The following is a 19,638-nucleotide window of genomic DNA, read 5'->3' on the forward strand; positions in this document are numbered from 1 at the left end:
ATTTCCCATCATTTGAAGTAGTCCTTGTTAGGAATTCCATTCTACCCTTTGCTGCAGGTATGTGGGATTGTTATATGTCACATATCTGTTTACATTCCCGCACAGATTGCTGGAATCCTGTGAGCGGAAGTTCTGCTCTGTATTGCTTTTGTTTTCTCTCTCTTCGAGAAGAACAACAAGGAGAGAGGCCATGTTTTTCTTTGTCCTGATTTATGTAGAATAAATGCGTAGTTGCACAGCAGCTTGAGTCGCGGACGCACATCGGAGGAGGGTGACTGATGGATCTCCATAGCAGCAAGGCTGAGAAGGGAGACACTCCAGCTGGGGCCAAGCCAGCGGGCTCTTCATCCCTGGTTCCAACAGTCCTGCCCATGAAGGATGCAGCTACATAGTGTTCATGTGCTCCACACTGACTTATTATGTGGCCTTCATCAAGCTGCAGCCCCAACCTGTGTTTCCCATCTGTAAAGGGAAATGCTTAGTGATATGCCTCCAAGGGTTGATGTCAGGACAAACACCATAAAGCACTTCATAAATTAAACGCAACATAGGATCATGAGTAGGATATTATTACCTGAGAGTCAATGTCTTTCACACTTAGTCCTAACTTCCCAACATGTCTGTTGACAAACTTCAAAAATACCTAAAGGAACAGAGAATGTTTATCAGGATGGATAAAAAGGATGGAAAAACTGGATTGCGGACTTTGGACCTTGCTGGGATGGAAGGGACTGGCTGGGAGCGGGGGAGGGGGAGGAAAAACCGAGAATAAATGGAAAAATTAAAAATTGGGAAGGCAAAAAGGAGTTAGATGTACGGAGGTACTTGGAAAGAAATTGTGGCAACGGAGGAAAGGAATGTTAATTTGGTGGGAAGTAAGGTGTAATAATTAATTAAGAATATTAGGAAATTATTTTTTTTGAGGGATGAATAATAGAAGGGACGATTGGGCTCTTTACCCCTCCTGCTTTCCCTTGCTTTCTGGGGACTCCCGGTGGCAGGGGGGGGGTTCCTGGGGAGGGGGGATGGGGGGAGGGAACTCAATTGGAAAAAGAGTTATTTCGGACCCTCCCTTGCCTCTAGGGACTCATAGTGGCAGGATGGGTCCCGGGGGTGGGGTGGGGGGATGAAATAACATTAAAAGAGAATTTATCAGGGAAAAATGGTTAGTATGTTAAAATAAGATTGGGAAGTTTGGAAATAGAATGGGGAATATGAGTAGAAAACTGTTTAACTGAGATTCTAAAATGTAAATCTGGAAGGGGGGAGGTAGGGGAAGCCTATACAAAAATGTTTATGAAGAATGAACAGATATTATATATATATATATATATATATATATATATATATATATATATATATATATATATATATATTCTTTTTCTTTGTTTTTTTCCCTTTTCTTTAGTTTTTTCTTTTTGGGGGGAGGGGATTATTTTTCTTTTTTGGTGTGTGGGAGGGAGGGATGGGTTTTTTTGTCTTTTTTCTTCTTCTTCTTTTCCATAGTAGATATGTATGGATAGATAGTTGGGTGGACACTCTCCTCTGTCCTGCCTCGTAACCCGGGGCCCACTGGTGGCAGAAGTGGACTCTGGGGGAGGGAGGAGGGGGAGGGGGATAAACCCAACTATAAAATGGACCACCTTCGACTATTCGCCTGGCACAGGACCTTCTCGTGGCAGGAGGGGGCTCGTGGGGGGGTGGAAGAGGGTGGAAAGAATTTGATATGTGTTTTTTATGTTTTATTTTGTAAAATCAATAAAAATCATTTTTTTAAAAAAGGAACAGAGAATGGCATAAAATCACTGTTTCTTGGTTATATATCACATTATAAATTGTCGGGGGGGGGGGAACAAAACAAAAACCTGAGGGATGTTTGTTTTACCTCTTTCACTGCATCCACTTTCTCTGGAGCATATGTCATTAATTCATCAAAGATTTCAGCTTCTACAGGAAAGGACAGTACCAAAATGATTATTTTCAATACATTTCACCGCATGAGAGTTCTTCTGTATTATGTTTTGCAATGCAGGTCATAATAACCCATATCTTAGCCCAATAAGAAAGGAGGATGGAGGTGGAGTGCTCTGTATATGGCTGCTTTGTGGGCTTGGGGGTATATTATTGCCTCTCTTTATTGCCTTTTCCTCCTAATGCAGTCATTCTATACTACAGTAATGTGGGTCGCACTCCTATACCCATTTCTCTGGGAGAAAGCTGTTTTGATCTCAATGAGATTGACTTTTAACTACTTAGGTTCACACCCTTAGACTGGAAATTCCTTGAGACAGCAACCTGTCTTTCTCTACGTTTATTCGATAAACAGGCACAGTGCTAGGGCTTTTTGCACCCTAAGCAAACACCTTCTGGCGCCCCCCCCCCCCCGGGCGCACATGCGTCATGACGCACGCACGCCGCTGATGCCCCTGCGTCCCCTCCATTGGCAGGAGGAGCGCGGGCCAAGAGGGGAGCTCGGCGCCCTCCTGCCTGTGGAGGGGACGCTTTGAGCTCCTCAGCGGCGGCGGCTGCAGCGAGCTAGCATAGGCAGCAGTGCCCATAGCTGAAGGCTTCAGCTGCGGGAGCTTGCCGCCACTACCACCGCTGCTCGCTCGCTGCGGCCGCTGCCACTGGGGAGCTCTTGGCGTCCCCTCCATAGGCAGGAGGAGCACGAGTGCACGCCTTGGGAGGGCGGTATGAGCAACTAGGTAGTTAGGTAAAGGTAAAAGTAAAGGGACCCCTGACCATTAGGTCCAGTTGTGACCGACTCTGGGGTTGCGGCGCTCATCTCGCATTATTGGTCGAGGGAGCTGGCATACAGCTTCCAGGTCATGTGGCCAGCATGACAGAGCCGCTTCTGGCGAACCAGAGTAACGCACGGAAACGCCGTTTTACCTTCCCACCTATTTATCTACTTGCACTTTGACATCCTTTTGAACTGCTAGGTTGGCAGGAGATAGGACCAAGCAACGAGAGCTCACCCTGTCGCAGGGATTCGAACCGCCGACCTTCTGATCAGCAAGCCCTAGGCTCTGTGGTTTTACCCACAGCGCCACCCGCATCCCAATAATAATAAGGTATTTCCTATGAGCAGCTAGGTAGGTAGTTTCCTTAATAAAGGTTGAATGAGTTCTCTTCGGCTATCACATTATAGCAGGCAGTATAAGAGTACGTGGGCAATTTATTCGATCTCATCTGAATTGCATGGGCACAGTTACAATTATAACGTTATAAGTCTCAACAGCCCCATGTGACTTTCCAGCTCATACCTAACCTCAGAAGAATTATTTTCTGCTGCTATGTGTAGAAGTTTAGTAAAACAATGGTAGTTCTTCATATTTAAGAAAGAGCATCAGGAGATTGTCATTGATGATGAAGATAGGAAGCTTTTTGCAGGGAACATTAACTGCCACAGAGCTTTTCAAAACAGATCATGGTGGAGACACACCGGAATAAGTCCTGAGTTCCGTAACTTACGTGAAGAACGTTCGTCAGGTTCCCTAAATACCCAACAAAAGGAAAAATGAGTTAGAAAACAAGCAAGTAGGCATCTGAAGTAGTAGGTTGCAGCCCACAGTGTCTCAGGTTGAATACAGTGGTACCTCGACATCCAAATGCCTCGACTTACGAAGGTTTCGACTTACGAAGTCGGCAAACCCGGAAGTCTTTTTGGCCCACGCATGGTCTGCGCCTGCGCATAAGCGGCGTGCGCAGTCTGCGCATGCGCAGAAGTGCAAAATTGCGCTTCGTGCATGCACAAAATGAACTCTTCGACAACCGAAGGTTTCGACTTACGAAGAGCGCCGCGAAACGGATCGCCTTCGTAAGTCGAGGTACCACTGTAGTTAATTTCTGGGCTGCGACAAGCCTCATATGGCAGAAGTCTACATGTATTTACTTGGACATAATATTGCACAGCATTCCAACCTGTTATTTGTGTGGCAACAGATTCACATGCCTGCCTTTCTAGAATTTGTCACTATGAAATAAGAGACTGAAATATAAAATGTAGCTGTGACCTGAGCCTCTGGCTCAAAAGTCAATAAAGGTTTATCTTTTAAGCGTAGTTTCTCATATTAGAAATCGTCTAACATAACAGATTATAAAAGAAATTGGTAAGGACAAAGCCTTAGAAGGCAAGCGACATTTCTGATGTTTGAAGCAAGGCGGAAAGAGGCAATATGGCCTCTGTAGCCTGGTGTCATGGCATTAGAACACAAGGCGGTCTGAGCGCAGAAGGAACCAGGAGTCGAGGATCCAGCAAATAAGGGATGAATTTCCAAAGCCACCTAAATAAAGAACTCTATGGGATTTACAAAAATCAGTACCAAATGCAATACTTTTTCTAACTCTTTGTTGACTTTTATTTGCACAACAAAACTGGCACGTAAGTAGAGACAAATGTAATTTCCATCTTTGTACTTCTCCATTCAGAGTTCAAGCCACTTTTTGTCTTTTACCTGCTCCCGGTGATGTACTCAACTGCATCTTCTGTCTTAAATCCGTTGACGGTATACTATGAAATAGAAAGAAAGGATGCAAAAAGAAGGTATCATCTACTAACTGCAAAAAAAAAGAAGGAAAGGGGAACAATATACCTCAGGCATGTGTTGTGCAAGATTCTTTATAGTGAAATCTTGGGCATTTTTACACAGAAGGAAGACTGGCCAGGTTACTCCCAGGTAACCAGGTATAGGATTGCATCTTTAATTATACCAAAATCTTAGGCAAAATCTACACATTCTGGGGTCAAATAACTAAAATTAATAAAGTGGGAGCAGTGGCTGGGGACCTCGCTCCTGCCACTGCAAGCACAAACACAAACACACACACACACTAAACACACCCCTTAGAATGGCATCAGCAAACATGGGATTGAGAATCTTGGGTTTCTTTCTGCTCATATAGCTCTGCCCAATACTCTCCCTGCTCTGCATACTTTGGCAATGCAACTTCACGCGTTTTCTACCGATAGAATTCCTATAGGACATATGGTTTCTCTGAGTATTTATACAAGTTAGTGCTTAATTGCTTTTTAATGGTTTGGAAAAAAATGTTTGTAACTGTTTCTCTTTTATCTGTAAGCCACTTTGAGTCCCTGTCTGGGGAAAAGGTTGGATTAAGTAAGTAAGTAAGTAGGTAGTAAATAGTCCTCATTCACACGTAGGAAATCACAGCCAATTTGCTCCTCCCCATTCATTCTGCTGCAGTACTCCACTGAGCTAAGTTATGGTTTGGCTTAGCATGCAATCCAGACAAAGCATAGGGCAAAGTTTGTCTGGAGACAGCGAAACCCTGAGCTTGGGCTTGGACAACACATTAAGCTCAGAGCCATGCTTTAGCTTAACATTACACATGAGCTTATTAACAGTGTGATAAAATGATGAATTAGTGCAAATTTTGATGTTAATTACTCATTGCATACATATTTTCTCAGTATATTTACTATATATGCATGCAGTGAATATTTGATATATTATTATTATTATTATTATTATTATTATTATTATTATTAATTGGCCAAATACCAACATACTTAGAATTTTGCTTCAGCTACATTGCAATGTAAATGTACCTTATACAAACATCAACTATCTCAACTTCAATTCCAGTGATATTTCTTTTGAGACATGGCATTTGATTTCAGAATTAGTTATTTGACAGTGAACATTTGACAATATTTTATAGTCAGCATGTAATGTTTAATTTAATTTAATTTAATTTAATTTGATTCAATTACTGGTATGCAATGGTATTTAACATTTAACAGATATGGCATAAAAGTAATAGTATTTAGTATGTAGTGCTGCTTTAGAGTCAACAGCTTATAACAGGCATCCCCAAACTGCAGCCCTCCAGCTGTTTTGGCCTACAACTCCCATGATCCCTAGCTAACAGGACCAGTGGTCAGGGAAGATGGGAATTGTTGTCCAAAACATCTGGAGGGCCGAAGTTTTGGGATGCCTGGCTTATAATATTCACATCTAATAATAAAATGTCAAGAGAATCATAATATTATCCATTTCTTTTTGTTAGTTGCTTTTCATTATAAAATAATTCTAAAGCAGATACTATATCAATCAAACACAACGAAGCCATACAACCAGTAAACAATAGAGCACAGTTAAAAGGGGAGAGCACAAACACAGTCAAACAACTATTTATAAAGTGCAGGAATACAGATATAGCCCAAAGTCTGGGTTAATAAATAGGGCTTCAGTTGGCTTAAAAGACTTAGCACCTAACAGCTGCAAAGTCCAATGTAATTGAATTTTGTTATAAAATATAATATATTATGATGAACCAATGGGAAAGGCTGTGGAAAAGAGATATCAAATTTACAGCATGCTATAATTTAAGAGAGAATGTAATGAAAATGCAATACAGATGGTACCTGACTGGCAAAAATGTATAAAAAATTTAGTGATGTCTGTTGGAGATGCAACAAAGGGGCAAGAACCTTTCTACACATGTGGTGGGAGTGCAAAGAGATAGTGGGATTCTGGAAAATATCTATAATGAATTGAAAAAATATGTTTAGATTTCCATTTGGAAAAAAACCAGAATCCTTTCTCCTAGGTATCCTGTCAGAGGAAATAAAAAGAACGGTCAGACCAATATTTATGTATGTGACTACTGCGGCAAGGTTATTGATTGCCAAAAATTGGAAAAGCAGCAGCATCCCAACTAAAACAGACTGGCTATCTGAAAATGATGGAATACTTCCATGTTGCCAAACTAACAGGGAGGATAAGAGGAGATATGGTACAAAAAGTGAATAAGGAGTGGGCTATCTTTAAGGAATACATCAAAATATATGTGGAAAAAGTAGAATTTCTGACAGATATTGAGTGAATCCAGAAAATGATTAGAGTGAAAGGAGAGTAAAGTCAAGATAGAAGAAGAGATTAAAGAAATAATGAAATGCGTTTAAGCTAGTTGGAAAAATAAAGTAGCGTAACAAGAATGGCTGGAAGTCAAGTCACTTGGTGGGTGTCCATGTGGGGTAGGTGTGTAGGTATGTTGATATGTTGATATGTATAGTATAGGTGGTATTATATACAGGCAGAGTAATGTAGGTATGTTTTATGTTATGAAAATAAGGTACTGTGTTGTGTACCTCGGTTTATGAACACCTCGGTTTACAAATTTTCGGTTTACGAACGCCGCGGACCCATCTGGAACAGATTAATTCACTTTCCATTACTTTCAATGGGAAAGTTCGCTTCAGTTTATGAACGCTTCAGTTTATGAACAGACTTCCAGAACCAATTGTGTTCATAAACCAAGGTACCACTGTATGTGTATTGTGTAAATGTAAATGTTTGTGTTTTATATGTAAATAAATAAATAAGAATTTTGTTATAAAAATTCACATTAAGGATTTGAGGATTTGAATCGGACATTTTGTTTCCACTATTTGAATTTGACATCTTGCATTCATGTTTTTAATATTCCTAATAGGAATCAGAGTTCTAGAAACAGCCCTGAGAGTATATTTGTTTGTGACCCACCTTGTACTAGGGTCCATGACACAACAGGGTCTTCCAGGCACTGCCCACTGCCTTGCAGCCTGTCATGTGGGCTGCTGATTCTATAATAACAATACAGTGGTACCTCTATTTACGAATTTAATGTGTTCCGAACGCACATTCGTAAGTCGAAAAAAATTGTAAGTCGAATCCCATAGGAATGCATTGGGAGAAAAAATTCGTAAGTTGAAGCAACCCTATCTAAAAATCGTAAGTAGAAAAAATCCTATCTAAACTGCATCCAAGATGGCGGACGGAGCTCCATTCGTAAGTAGAAACATTCGTAAGTAGAGTTATTCGTAAGTAGAGGTACCACTGTAATTTATTATTTATACCCTGCCCATCTGGCTGGGCAAGTGAGAAAGAGAAGTGTGGACCTACGAAACCAATCCTGGTCCCACTCCTTCTTCACCAAATGGTGGTGGTGGCGGCACTCTTAACAATATGCTGCAGGATGGCGACATGGTTGCCACAGTGAAAGTGAAAGTGCTCTCTCCAAATCCCTCCCCCCCCATCCCTACTCCACAGCACTTCTCTGAGGTCGGTGTGTGGATGAGAACTGGGGCTATGCTCAGCTCCTGTCCCTGCAGCCACAACCATCAAAAGCAGTTTTTCTAATTGCAACATGCTTGCCTCAGGGTGCAAAGACAACCTTGAAAAGCTCAGCAGAGAGCAGAAAGAAAGCAAAAAAATGTTCAGTTACCTCTACGTTTATAACATCCACCTTAACGTTTGGCGGTATGGCGAGCTCTGGTTGAAAGTGGCCAGCGATGGCCACCAGAAGATGCAACGTGGACAGCAAGTCCTTCCTGAAGATGGCTAAAATAAGAGCATGAAGTGCAAACCAATTAATACCTTGGTTTACGAATTTTCGGTTTACGAACGCCGCGGACCCATCTGGAACGGATTAATTCACTTTCCATTACATCCAGTGGGGCCTCGCTAGACGAATTTAATTCGTTCCACAGGTCTTTTCTTATAACGAAAAAATTCGTCTAGCGAATCCCATAGGAATGCATTGAATTTTTTTTTGAATTTTTTTTTTTGCCCATAGGAACGCATTAATTGAATTTCAATGCATTCCTATGGGAAACCGCGATTCGCTAGACGAAAACGAATTCGTCTAGCAAGGCAACCTCCGCTAGAAAAAACCTTTCGTTAAGCGAAAATTTCGTTAAGCAGGGCATTCGTTAAGCGAGGCACCATTGTACTTTCAATGGGGAAGTTCGCTTCAGTTTATGAACGCTTCAGTTTATGAACAGACTTCTGGAACCAATTGTGTTCATAACCCGAGGTACCGCTGTATTTGGAAATACTGTATAAATAAACTGTATCCGGAAATGGTTTAAATTAAGGTTACCAGACGCCCCTTGGATTTACAAATCAGTCCCCATACAAAATCCACTGAAGTTGAAGAGTGTCCCCGATTCATTGAAAAAAATCTGGTAACCTTAGTTTAAATGCTAGCAGATTTCGGTACAATGGTACTCTTTTGAAAGCTGTGGGGAGATGCAGCTCCTGCTGGCGCCAGGGTGGGAGTGAGGACGGGGCTTTATAGCCCAGTGGGCCAAGATGTCCTAAACAAATGCACCCTTAGGCTGGCCCTGAGTCTCTATTCCTCAGAATCCCTCGCCAATGGAACTCTTGTTGTTTTAGTTAGCAAAATGGTCATCCTTATGACAGAAGTGTGTGTCTGGAGACCCTTGAGGGAGTATAAAATGCACCCTTTATCAGCAAGCGCCAGGCTACGGAGAGGCAGAGATGGGAAGTCATTTTCCACCCACACTCCATCTTGTCTCCAAGTGCAGCAGTAATTTTCCTCCACAGGAATTAATGCTCTCCACTCATTTATGTATCTGGGAGGAAATATCTGCTGCAGGGCTAAACTTGCATTTAGCACCTGGGGACTCCAGCAATTAAGAACCAATGCTGTTTTTATCTCTATAGTCCAGTGATGGTGAACCTATGACACGCGTGTCAGCACTGACACGCATAGCCAATTTCGGTGACACGCGGCCGCATGCCGAGACCTCACTTCCGGCCGGTGGCGGAATGCTGCAGGCGACGCATCTCTGGGGGCCTTGTGGACTTCCGGCGAGGCAAGATGGTGGTTGGCACAGAGCCGTGGAGCTCCTGAAAGTGACCAGCGCTGCAGGAGCTGCTGGACGGGCTCCTGAGCCACAGAAACCGCCACCGCCCAGACACTGGGGGCCACCAGTGCATCAACTGGGGAGCTGCCGGACCCCACCCCCATCCCACGAACCTGACGGACAGCCTCGAGGCACTCCGGAGGCCGGAGGAGGAAAAAGGAAGCCCCGGCACAGGCCCAACCCGAGCCCACCTCCCCAGCGGCAGACCCACTAGAGGAAGGCCTGAGCCCAGACTGGGAAAGACCTCTGGGTTTTGCCTTATTTTTTTTCCCTTTAATTTTTTTTTAAAAAAAGAAAATAATTTTTTTAAAAAACTTTAATAATTTTTTCCTCCCCTTTTTCCTTTTTTTAAAGGGGAACAAGTATACATTTTTGTTATTTAAACTATCAATATCACAAAATTTTGGTTTGTTCCTCGAAGTGACACACCACCCAAGTTACGCTCGGTTTTTTGGCGAATTTTGACACACCAGGCTCAAAAGGTTGCCCATCACTGGTATAGTCCATACCTGGGTGGTTTGTTTCTTGGGAGACTAGGGTGCTGGTGACTGGTTTTTATATAAAATATTACTTTCATGCTGACATATTTTTGTGGGTGGATTTGTGTTTCTACTGCAAATGTTATAAGAGACCTAGTTTGTCAGGAGTTACAACTTTTGTCTGGGGTGTTTGGTTTTTTTTACTTCCAGTCTAGAGGATCTTTTTCCTTTATACCACTAGATTTCCAAGATAAGAAAAAGGAAGGAGATACATTATTATTCAGTATCTGGTTTGTGTTTTGCATTTGTACATACAGTCTACACTCCATTTCAGTTTGCTTTCTTCTAGCTGTAAACACTGGTTCACAGACTTCAGGATAATGTCGAGTTTGAGCCTTTGCTTCTTCTCTGTCAATGCAATTTTCTCTACTTCCAGACTGAGGGATCCAAGTTTCTCTAGGAGTTGAAAAGGAGACAAGAAAGAAAGATGGAGAATATAGTCTGACTTCTGATTCAGCAATTTATTGCAGGGTATTACAATTCCTCCAAGAAGCCCTGGCACAAAAGTGTCTTATTTTAATTCACACACAACACCTACCTCCAGCATTGTATACTGAATTTTAACTGGTCTGAGCCTCTTCCAGAGCCATTTTGTGCCTGAAAAGCTGTAGAAAAGCCTAACAGCTAATAGCTGTGTGTCCTTCGTTCACTTAGGCTTAGGGCATTCAGGGCAACCATTGAAATGAAAGTGAAAGGTCATTGACAAAAGATCCCCTTGTGTATCTTATAGAACACTCAGGGGTCTGGATTGTAAATACTGTTCGATTTCTATGATTCCACATTTATCCAAATACTTATTTTTAGATGCATTTTTGCCAAATCTACACAATTTTTTCAAGCAATTTATCCAACAATGCATTTTGCAAGTTATTTTCACTAATACAGTAGTGCCTCGCTTAACGAATGCCCTGCTTAACGAAATTTCCGCTTAACGAAAGGATTTTTCGAGCGGAGCTTGCCTCGCTAGACGAATGCCTTTTACGAAAAATTCGTCTAGCGAATTGCGGTTTCCCATAGGAATGCATTGAAATTCAATTAATGCGTTCCTATGGGCAAAAATAAATAAATCGCTAGGCGAATTTTTCGCTATAAGAAAAGACCCATGGAACGAATTAATTTTGTCTAGCGAGGCACCACTGTATATGTATGCACACATTTGTATACTGTACTGCATAATTTGGAGCAGTTTGAATGTTGAAAGATAGCTGTTGTTTGGTTCAAGAAGTGCAAATTAGCCACATTTCTCCCCTACCCTAACTCTAAACACACACAAAGAAAAGGTAACAGCAAATAAAGGACTCGTGGCAGGAACCACGAAGCCGTATGAATTACCAGTCACTGAAGCCTAGTGCTTACGGTATGTTTTATCCTTTTCGAGGGTTAGTCTTTGTCTCTGCTTTTCCCCTTCTGCATAAAATCCTGCCATTGGCAAGGCCTTCCTCTCTTAATTCTATATCAGGCATCCCCAAACTGCGGCCCTCCAGATGTTTTGGCCTACAACTCCCATTATCCCTAGCTAACAGGACCAGTGGTTGGGGAAGATGGGAATTGTAGTCCAAAAAATCTGGAGGGCCAAAGTTTGGGGATGCTTGTTCTATATTCTTCAAAATTATTTTCTTTTGCTGCTCCCTTCCTGTCAGGCTCCCACAATATCTCCTCATGATGCTCACACAAGAACATCATGCTACCATTATGCGTGCATGCATGCTATTTCAATGAAATCTTCCTGCATAGGGTGATCTTGATTCTGTGCAAGTGTTTCAATGATGCAATTTGTTCCTGCCACAACTTAGTGTAAGAAAGCAAATACATAGAAAATTTCAAGAAGGCCAATACATCGAAAACTAAATTTTCAGAGGGTGTGTGGGAGGAGAAAAATGTCATTCTGGCTTCAGAATATTTCAGTTATCTAGTCAGGGCCGTTTTAAGCTTATCTGGCACCGTGGTGCAAGGATCCCTCTGGCGCCCCCAACCCCCACCCCACGCCGTGCATTGCTCCCTTGAACACCAAGATGGGTCGTGGTAGGGGGTGGCCGGCATCTCCCCACTGCGGCGGCTCCCCAAATACCCTCCCTCCTTCCCCGTTTCAGCCGCCTCTCTGGCACGCTTACCCGTCCTTGCTACGCCCGGCGCCGGCTTGGAGACATGGCCGGCCATCTTGGAGCAAGAGGCGGGAGGACAGGTGCCCATAGAGCAGGTGCCCAGGAGCTGGCGGGGAGCACAGCGGCCCGGGTGCGAGGCGCAGCAGGAAGACCCCCTTGCCAGAGCGGCCACTGCCGGGTGCCAGAGCCAGCCAGTCGGCCAGAGCCAACTGGCCCCCTGCACCTGGCGTGACAAGCAGCAGCCGCTTGGCGGGGTCACCATCGAGGAAAGCACGCCGAAGCGGCCGCGCTTCAGGGCTCCCCGCGCAGCACTCCCCGCGCTCGGGCTCTACGCGCAGGCTGCTCACCATACGTGCCCCCAGCAACCGAGCCCGGGGATCTGTCTCAGGGGGTGCTCTCGAAGTCTGCCTCGGGCTCCTCGCCCCCCATGCTAGCCACCGGCACTTCCTCAGGCCACTGTTTGCGGGGCAGAGCCGCTGTTGCTTTGGGGCACTTACCCACCCACACTACGCCCGGCACCGGCTTGGAGAGAGCAACGGCTGAGGGGATCCCCGCGGCCGGCGGAGAGGAGGCGGAGGATGAGGAGGAGCCATAGGGTTTAGTGGCTCGTTGCACTCCGCCAATACTGGGGCGCCTCTCAAAGGCCCGGCACCCTGGCGCAACGCACCACTAGCCCCTATGGGAAGGACGCCTCTGTATCTGGTTGATCTGCATGTAAGCTAAGAAAAAGAACTGGTAATAAATATTAATTATAGGAAGTCACTCTGTAGTGGGATTTATTCCACAATACAGGTACTTCCAAATACCCACATTTAAAACAAAAAAGGCTTACCTATGAGATGGTGAAGTACTAATCCATCATACATGTCTTGTTCAAGGCTTTTCACCAGAATGTGTTCATGCTTCAGAGTTGTGTTAATCCAATCCATAAAGAACTGTGGGGGGAAATGTTGACTTAAATAACAGCATTTGGGTATTTTCTCACTTCTTCTTTTTTTAAAAAAAGATAGAAATCAGATTTACTTCAACAATCTGTGCCAAAGTATCCTAATTCTGTAATTGGTGGTTACTGTAATGTAAAAGTAAAATGGACATAGCTGCCAAGTCTCCCGTTTTCCCTGGGAAATCCCCGTTTTTCCAGCTGTTCCTAGCTGAAAAAACAGGGTGTTTTTTTTGTTTTTTCCCGGTTTATTCTGGCGCGGTGGCCATTTTGGAACTGGGCGGAGCATACTCAGAAGCAACTTTTGATGCTGCTCTGCCCAGTTCCAAAATGGCTGCAGTGCGACTTCTGGCGCGGCAGCCATTTTGGAACTGGGCAAAGCAGCATCAAAAGTCACTTCTTTTTCTTTTTTTTAAACATACTTTTTATTAATTTTACAAAATACAAAAAAAAAAAACGGTACATACATAAACACCTTTTCCACCTCCTTCCTACCCACCCACATGGGTCCTCCCCTGCCACAGAAGTATTAAAAAAAAAAAGTCACTTCTGAGCATGCTCCGCCCAGTTCCAAAATGGCGGCAGCGCTACTTCCGGTCTGCTATTTCCGGCCCGGTCCCTTATTTCTCTGACAGCAACTTGGCAGGTATGAAAATGGAAGAGCCCTAAATTTAGCATATATGTGTGTTTCTAATTAAATTTCATGCACAGAGCACTTGACAAGAGTTTTTGTACACTGCTTATGAATTATGAATATTAAGCAGCATATACGGTAAGTATCTGAAGTGAAGAAATAAAATACATATTTTAACATTTTAATTCATTCCAGTATATATTTTTAACAAAAAAAGTTCATAAAATCATAGAGTTGGAAGGCACCACAAGAGTCATCTAGTCCAACCCCCTGCAATGAAGGAATCTTTTGGTCCAACATGGGGCTCAAACCCACGACCCTGGCATTAAGAGTCTCATGTTGTACCAAGTGAGCTGGCATATTATCCCTGAATTGCTGAACCGTCGCACCAGCATCTTGCAGAGAGCAAGGCCTAGTCTAGTCCATACTTAGCCAGAAAAACCAGTGGCAGAGAATGAAGCTCACATTGTTGAATGCTCCTCTAAACGAGGTGTGGGATTATAATAAAACAATATATCCTCTCTCAGAGAGACGAGGAGTCTCTGCATGCTGAAAATGGACACGTCAGTAAAAGGGCTAAGCTAGCATCTTCTTTAGTTTTGGAGGTGGAGATATTTTCTGTATGTGGGAGAACTAAGCTACCGGCAGTCTGAAGTAGTAATAAGCAGTTTCCTCTCAGCTGGCTTTGACACCCAAGGGGGTGGGGGGTGTCTCAAGCTCTTCTGCAGAATACTTTAATAATCCTCGAGTGTTTTCATGAAAGCTTAAAAAATGGTTGAAACAGCTCTGGGCTGCCAGTCCTCTCTTCCAGAAAGAAAGAAAGAAAGAAAGAAAGAAAGAAAGAAAGAAAGAAAGAAAGAAAGAAAGAAAGAAAGAAAGAAAGAAAGAAAGAAAGAACCCTTATTTTTAAGAAAGCAAAGATGGTTACATGCAAAGATGAGGCTTGCAAGCGACAGGGGTGTCATTTCCTGTCAGGGAATTTGGGATCTGTCGTGTCTCCTGCCTCCTAAATCAAATAAATAAATACAGCTCCCAGGACCATCCCAAGACATTTTGGTCCTTGAGATGTACTACAAAATGATGCCCCCCCATCCCCACCAAGGAAGAAGGGGTGAGTGAACATCTGCATCAAGAACAAGGGGGACAATAAAGATCTACATTGGGATCTGTTGCCCCTGTGGATTCTGCTGCCTGAGACGGTCGCCTCACCTTGTTTAATGTGTGGGTCGGCCCTGACAGGTCCCATGGTTCCCAAGCATCATTTTCTGCCCAGGAGCCCATAGTTTTCCTAGCAAGTGATTCTTCCCACCTGCCCTCCACATTTGCTTGGGGAATGAGAGAGAGATGGTCTATTCATCTAGGAAAGTATTTCTATACTGTTCTCTCATAAAATATCAGAGTGGCATACAGCAATATGAAAACTTTATGAACCATTGAAAGTGGTACAGAACAATCATTGGCTCCCAGTACGTTTCCGAGCACAATTCAAAGTGTTGGTGCTGACCTTTAAAGCCCTAAACGGCCTCGGTCCAGTATACCTGAAGGAGCGTCTCCACCCCCATCGTTCTGCCCGGACACTGAGGTCCAGCGCCGAGGGTCTTCTGGCGGTTCCCTCGCTACGAGAAGCCAAGTTACAGGGAACCAGGCAGAGGGCCTTCTCGGTAGTGGCACCCACCCTGTGGAATGCCCTCCCACCAGAGGTCAAAGAGAACAACAACTACCAGACCTTTAGAAGGCATCTCAAGGCAGCCCTGTTTAGGGAAGCTTTTAATGTTTGATTTCTGTATTTTAATGTTTTGTTGGAAGCCGCCCAGAGTGGCTGGGGGAACCCGGCCAGATGGGTGGGGTATAAATAATAATAATAATATATTATTATTATTATTATTATTATTATTATTATTATTATTATTATTATTATTATCATCATCATCATCATCATTAAAATGACCAGCTAAGGCTATTCATGAACATTTTTAACAACCCCATAGGTCTGTCTTGAAGAGTTCTGTGAAGGAAATGGGGCTCTCCAACAACTCTCGGCACCCTTAGCAAACCTCCTTTCCCAGGCTTCCTTGGGGGAAGCCATGGCTGTTTAAAATGTATAGGGCCGATGGAGCCCTATTGCCAACCCCAGCCCCCAAATGAGTTCAGTTAAGAAGGCCTAGCCTGCCCAACAAAATATTCCTCAAGCATACTGTTTGTCAACTTGGAATTTTATCTTTGAAAATGCAGTTGTTAAAAAACCATAAGCTAAATAAAATAAGGAGAAAGTGCATTACTGTTTGTAGAGCTTCTAGTTTAGGGTCATTTCGAGAAGCTGGCTTAATGTATTTCCTCTTTTCTCCTGAAAGAGATATAAACAAACAGCAGTTACAATTATACAGGCTAACTCACCCAGGCCCTGAAAACAACCGTCGCCATTTCATCACCAAATTGCCAATTCAAGCAAAAAAAGTCTAATCATTTGGACTTGTGAAGGAATCCCAGCACAGCAGAAGGCAAATTGTTAATATCACAAATTTGAAATTATAATTAAGGGAATAGTGATGTATGGAAGTGAGAGCTGGACTATAAAGAAGGCTGATCGCCGAAGAATTGATGCTTTTGAATTATGGTGCTGGAGGAGACTCTTGAGAGTCCCATGGACTGCAAGAAGATCAAACTTAAGCATTCTGAAGGAAATCAGCCCTGAGTGCTCACTGGAAGGACAGATCCTGAAGCTGAGGCTCCAATACTTTGGCCACCTCATGAGAAGAGAAGACTCCCTGGAAAAGACCCTGATGTTGGGAACGATGGAGGGCACTAGGAGAAGGGGACGACAGAGGACGAGATGGTTGGACAGTGTTCTCGAAGCTACGAACATGAGTTTGACCAAAATGCGGGAGGCAGTGGAAGACAGGAGTGCCTGGCGTGCTCTGGTCCATGGGGTCATGAAGAGTCGGACACGACTAAACGACTAAACAACAAATTAAGGGAATACAAAGTGACATAATCTTTTTTGAAGGGTGATAAAGGAGGCACTTCCTAAAATAATTCGTTAAAGGAAAGAACATAATAAAAATGATGCCACATTTGTTTGACTTAACGCTGTGATAAATTAACCTAACTGAGAATCTATCAATTACATTTGCATTTCCTAAACTGGAAATGGCAAGTGGTGGTGGAGACACAAACCTATCCTACAACAGACTGGATTAAGTCTAGAAATAATATTGAAGTAATGAATCTCTTTTGTACATTTGGTCACACTTTCTATGGCGCCTCTTAACAACATACCTTGCACAATGTCCTCCTCTTCTGAGAATGGATTGACTTGAAACTCTGGGAAAGCTTTGAGGAAGCTTGGCTCCATTGCTTTGTTTTCCTTCCCCTTGCAAACAGGAAGTCTGGGCTTACTTCCCCTAGAAACCATGGCAGAAAGATACAGGTGAGCAAGCCGTTCCCAGGTGAGAGCATCCACCTTGGAGCAGTTTGGTCATAGGCTCTACTTCCACAGGTACAGAAAAGAGCAATTCTAAAGCGGTGGCAATAATATCTATGTAACTGAAGCAAATGGGTTGATGGGACCTTACTTTGATGACATAAGACTCCAGACCCCAAGGTGTCTTTCGAAACATTTAGCTCCAGTAAAATGGGGCTCTACTGGGAATAACCGTTGACTATTCAGGGATTCAAATCAGCAGGGGGGAGGGGGGCAGCACTGCAAAATTGATGAAAGGCTTTCACACCAGGCTCACAAACCAAAACAAGCATAAATCCTGGCGAAAGCAAAGACTTTAAAAATGGACTTGACAATAAGAAAATAATTGGGAGGAACGAGGAAATTGACCATCTGGTATAAATTAAACCCTGAAATGCCTGATGAAAGCTAATATAAATAGGACAGGGAGATGTGGGAGGGGGAGACATGAAATCTACTTTTCTCTCTCTTTTTTTACAATAATGCTGCAACCCACACGACGACTTTCTCTTAACCTTTTGATATTAATACCAGCCACCTTTTGGAACCTCCAGTTTTGATTTAACTCAATATAAAAATGCTCATAAAAAGAAGTCCTAAGAGGAAATATAGAGAATGAGCTGCTGTCTAAACTCTGAATCCAGAGCTCAAGGCTCCCAGTTCAGAGCTCAGCGAACACAAAGAAATCTAGGACGCCTTCTTTCAACACTGCAGCTGGATGGGAAGGTGCTGGCATATCAGTAGCAGAGATGGATGGAGCGGTCAGCTTCCCTTGGTTTCCCATTTTTAGAAACTCTAGTTTGGACATTTCCTCATCAGTTTGCAAACATCCTTTTTAAAAGGATCTGAAGAAGTGTGCATGCACACGAAAGCTCATACCAAAATAAAAACTTAGTTGGTCTTTAAGGTGCTGCTGGAAGGAATTATTTTTTATCCTTTTTTAAAAAATGCAAGTAATTTTCTCTAATATTTTCATAGGCTATTTTTGCTAATGTGTGCATTTAGGCACACTTTCCCCTAATGCACACTTCTGTACATATTTTTTTTGTTGGAGAGTGGCAGCAAAAATTCAGAGAAGAGTGGATTTCAATGGCTAGTTCTGTTTTGGCTCATGCATTGTTTTGGGAAGTGCAAATTAGGTAGGTCTGCATTAACATGAGAACCAAACCCATCCCTGTCACTCACGAAAACCTAAATAGGAATGTGCAGAGCAGTTGCTGCCTTTCAACCACACAGTAATTGGCTTTTTGCAGACTGCCCAGATGTGTGATCTGAGCACAGGAAGCTCAGTTTGAGATGTTTCCTCTGTAAGGTTCTAAGTATTTCACACTTCCCCTAACCTAAGTAGTGGGAAGTTACAGGGCAGCATTTTTACAAGGCCATTCTTTTTTTTTTTAGATAAGTACTGAAGACTTACTGTGAACTTTGTAAGAACCACCCTTTAGAAATGCCCAGGCTGAGCAGGTGAAGAGAAAGCAATGCTTGCTTCTCAGCAATCTTCTGTAGCCAGTTCGAAAAACTTTCTCCCCCCTCCCACAGTCGGATACTTTACAAACTGTTCTTTTCAGCTGTGCTGGACCTGGCAGACAGGTGTGGCTTCATGACATTTTTAAACTACCCTGATGGTGGATCCTTAACAACTAGAGTAACAAGTTGAATTTTAAACAAGATGAATTTTAACAAGGAGAAATGTAAAGTACTACACTTGGGCAAAAAAAAAAAATGAAAGGCACAAATACAGGATGGGAGACACCTGGCTTGAGAGCAGTACATGTGCAAAGGACCTAGGAGTCTTGGTAGACCACAAACTTGACACGAGTCAACAGTGTGATGCAGCAGCTAAAAAAGCCGATGCAATTCTGGGCTGCATCAATAGGAGTATAGAATCTAGATCAAGGGAAGTAATAGTACCACTGTATTCTGCTCTGGTCAGACCTCACCTGGAGTACTGTGTCCAGTTCTGGGCACCACAGTTCAAGAAGGATACTGACAAGCTGGAACGTGTCCAGAGGAGGGCAACCAAAATGGTCAAAGGCCTGGAAACGATGCCTTACGACACGGGTGTCAAACACAAGGCCCGGGGGCCAAATCCGGCCCGCCAGACCTCGTCATGTGGCCCGCCGAGCGCCCCAGCCAGCGGGACCCAGCAGCGGGACCTTGCTGCTGAAGCGCCGCGCCGACAAAGCGCCGACAAACAGCTGGGGCCAGGGGGGTAGAAAGGCGGCCGGAGCAGCACTGCGTGGATCGCCCCGAGCCACAGCAGGAGAAGGAGGAGGCAGCTTGC

General features: G+C 43.5%; 1 protein-coding gene across 3 annotated transcripts in view; it reads right to left on the reverse strand.

The window, feature by feature from the left end:
• Positions 1-19,638, reverse strand: part of PARVG (parvin gamma) — a 30,852-nt gene that overhangs the window by 8,306 nt on the left and 2,908 nt on the right. For 2 of the 3 annotated variants that reach the window (XM_035138574.2, XM_035138573.2), the window contains exons 3-11: positions 17,171-17,295; positions 16,174-16,238; positions 13,153-13,255; positions 10,474-10,614; positions 8,233-8,348; positions 4,458-4,513; positions 3,475-3,497; positions 1,886-1,947; positions 575-643 (exon numbers count right to left, since the gene is read on the reverse strand). In XM_035138574.2, the coding sequence (XP_034994465.1) occupies positions 575-643; positions 1,886-1,947; positions 3,475-3,497; positions 4,458-4,513; positions 8,233-8,348; positions 10,474-10,614; positions 13,153-13,255; positions 16,174-16,238; positions 17,171-17,246 (711 nt within the window). In that variant the 5' untranslated portion in view covers positions 17,247-17,295. The remainder of the gene's footprint in view (positions 1-574; positions 644-1,885; positions 1,948-3,474; positions 3,498-4,457; positions 4,514-8,232; positions 8,349-10,473; positions 10,615-13,152; positions 13,256-16,173; positions 16,239-17,170; positions 17,296-19,638) is intronic. The other variant, XM_035138575.2, reaches the window with a different exon arrangement.

The sequence above is a fragment of the Zootoca vivipara genome, chromosome 5 (assembly GCF_963506605.1).
Source record: "Zootoca vivipara chromosome 5, rZooViv1.1, whole genome shotgun sequence".
In the NCBI taxonomy this organism is placed as follows: Eukaryota; Metazoa; Chordata; class Lepidosauria; order Squamata; family Lacertidae; genus Zootoca; species Zootoca vivipara.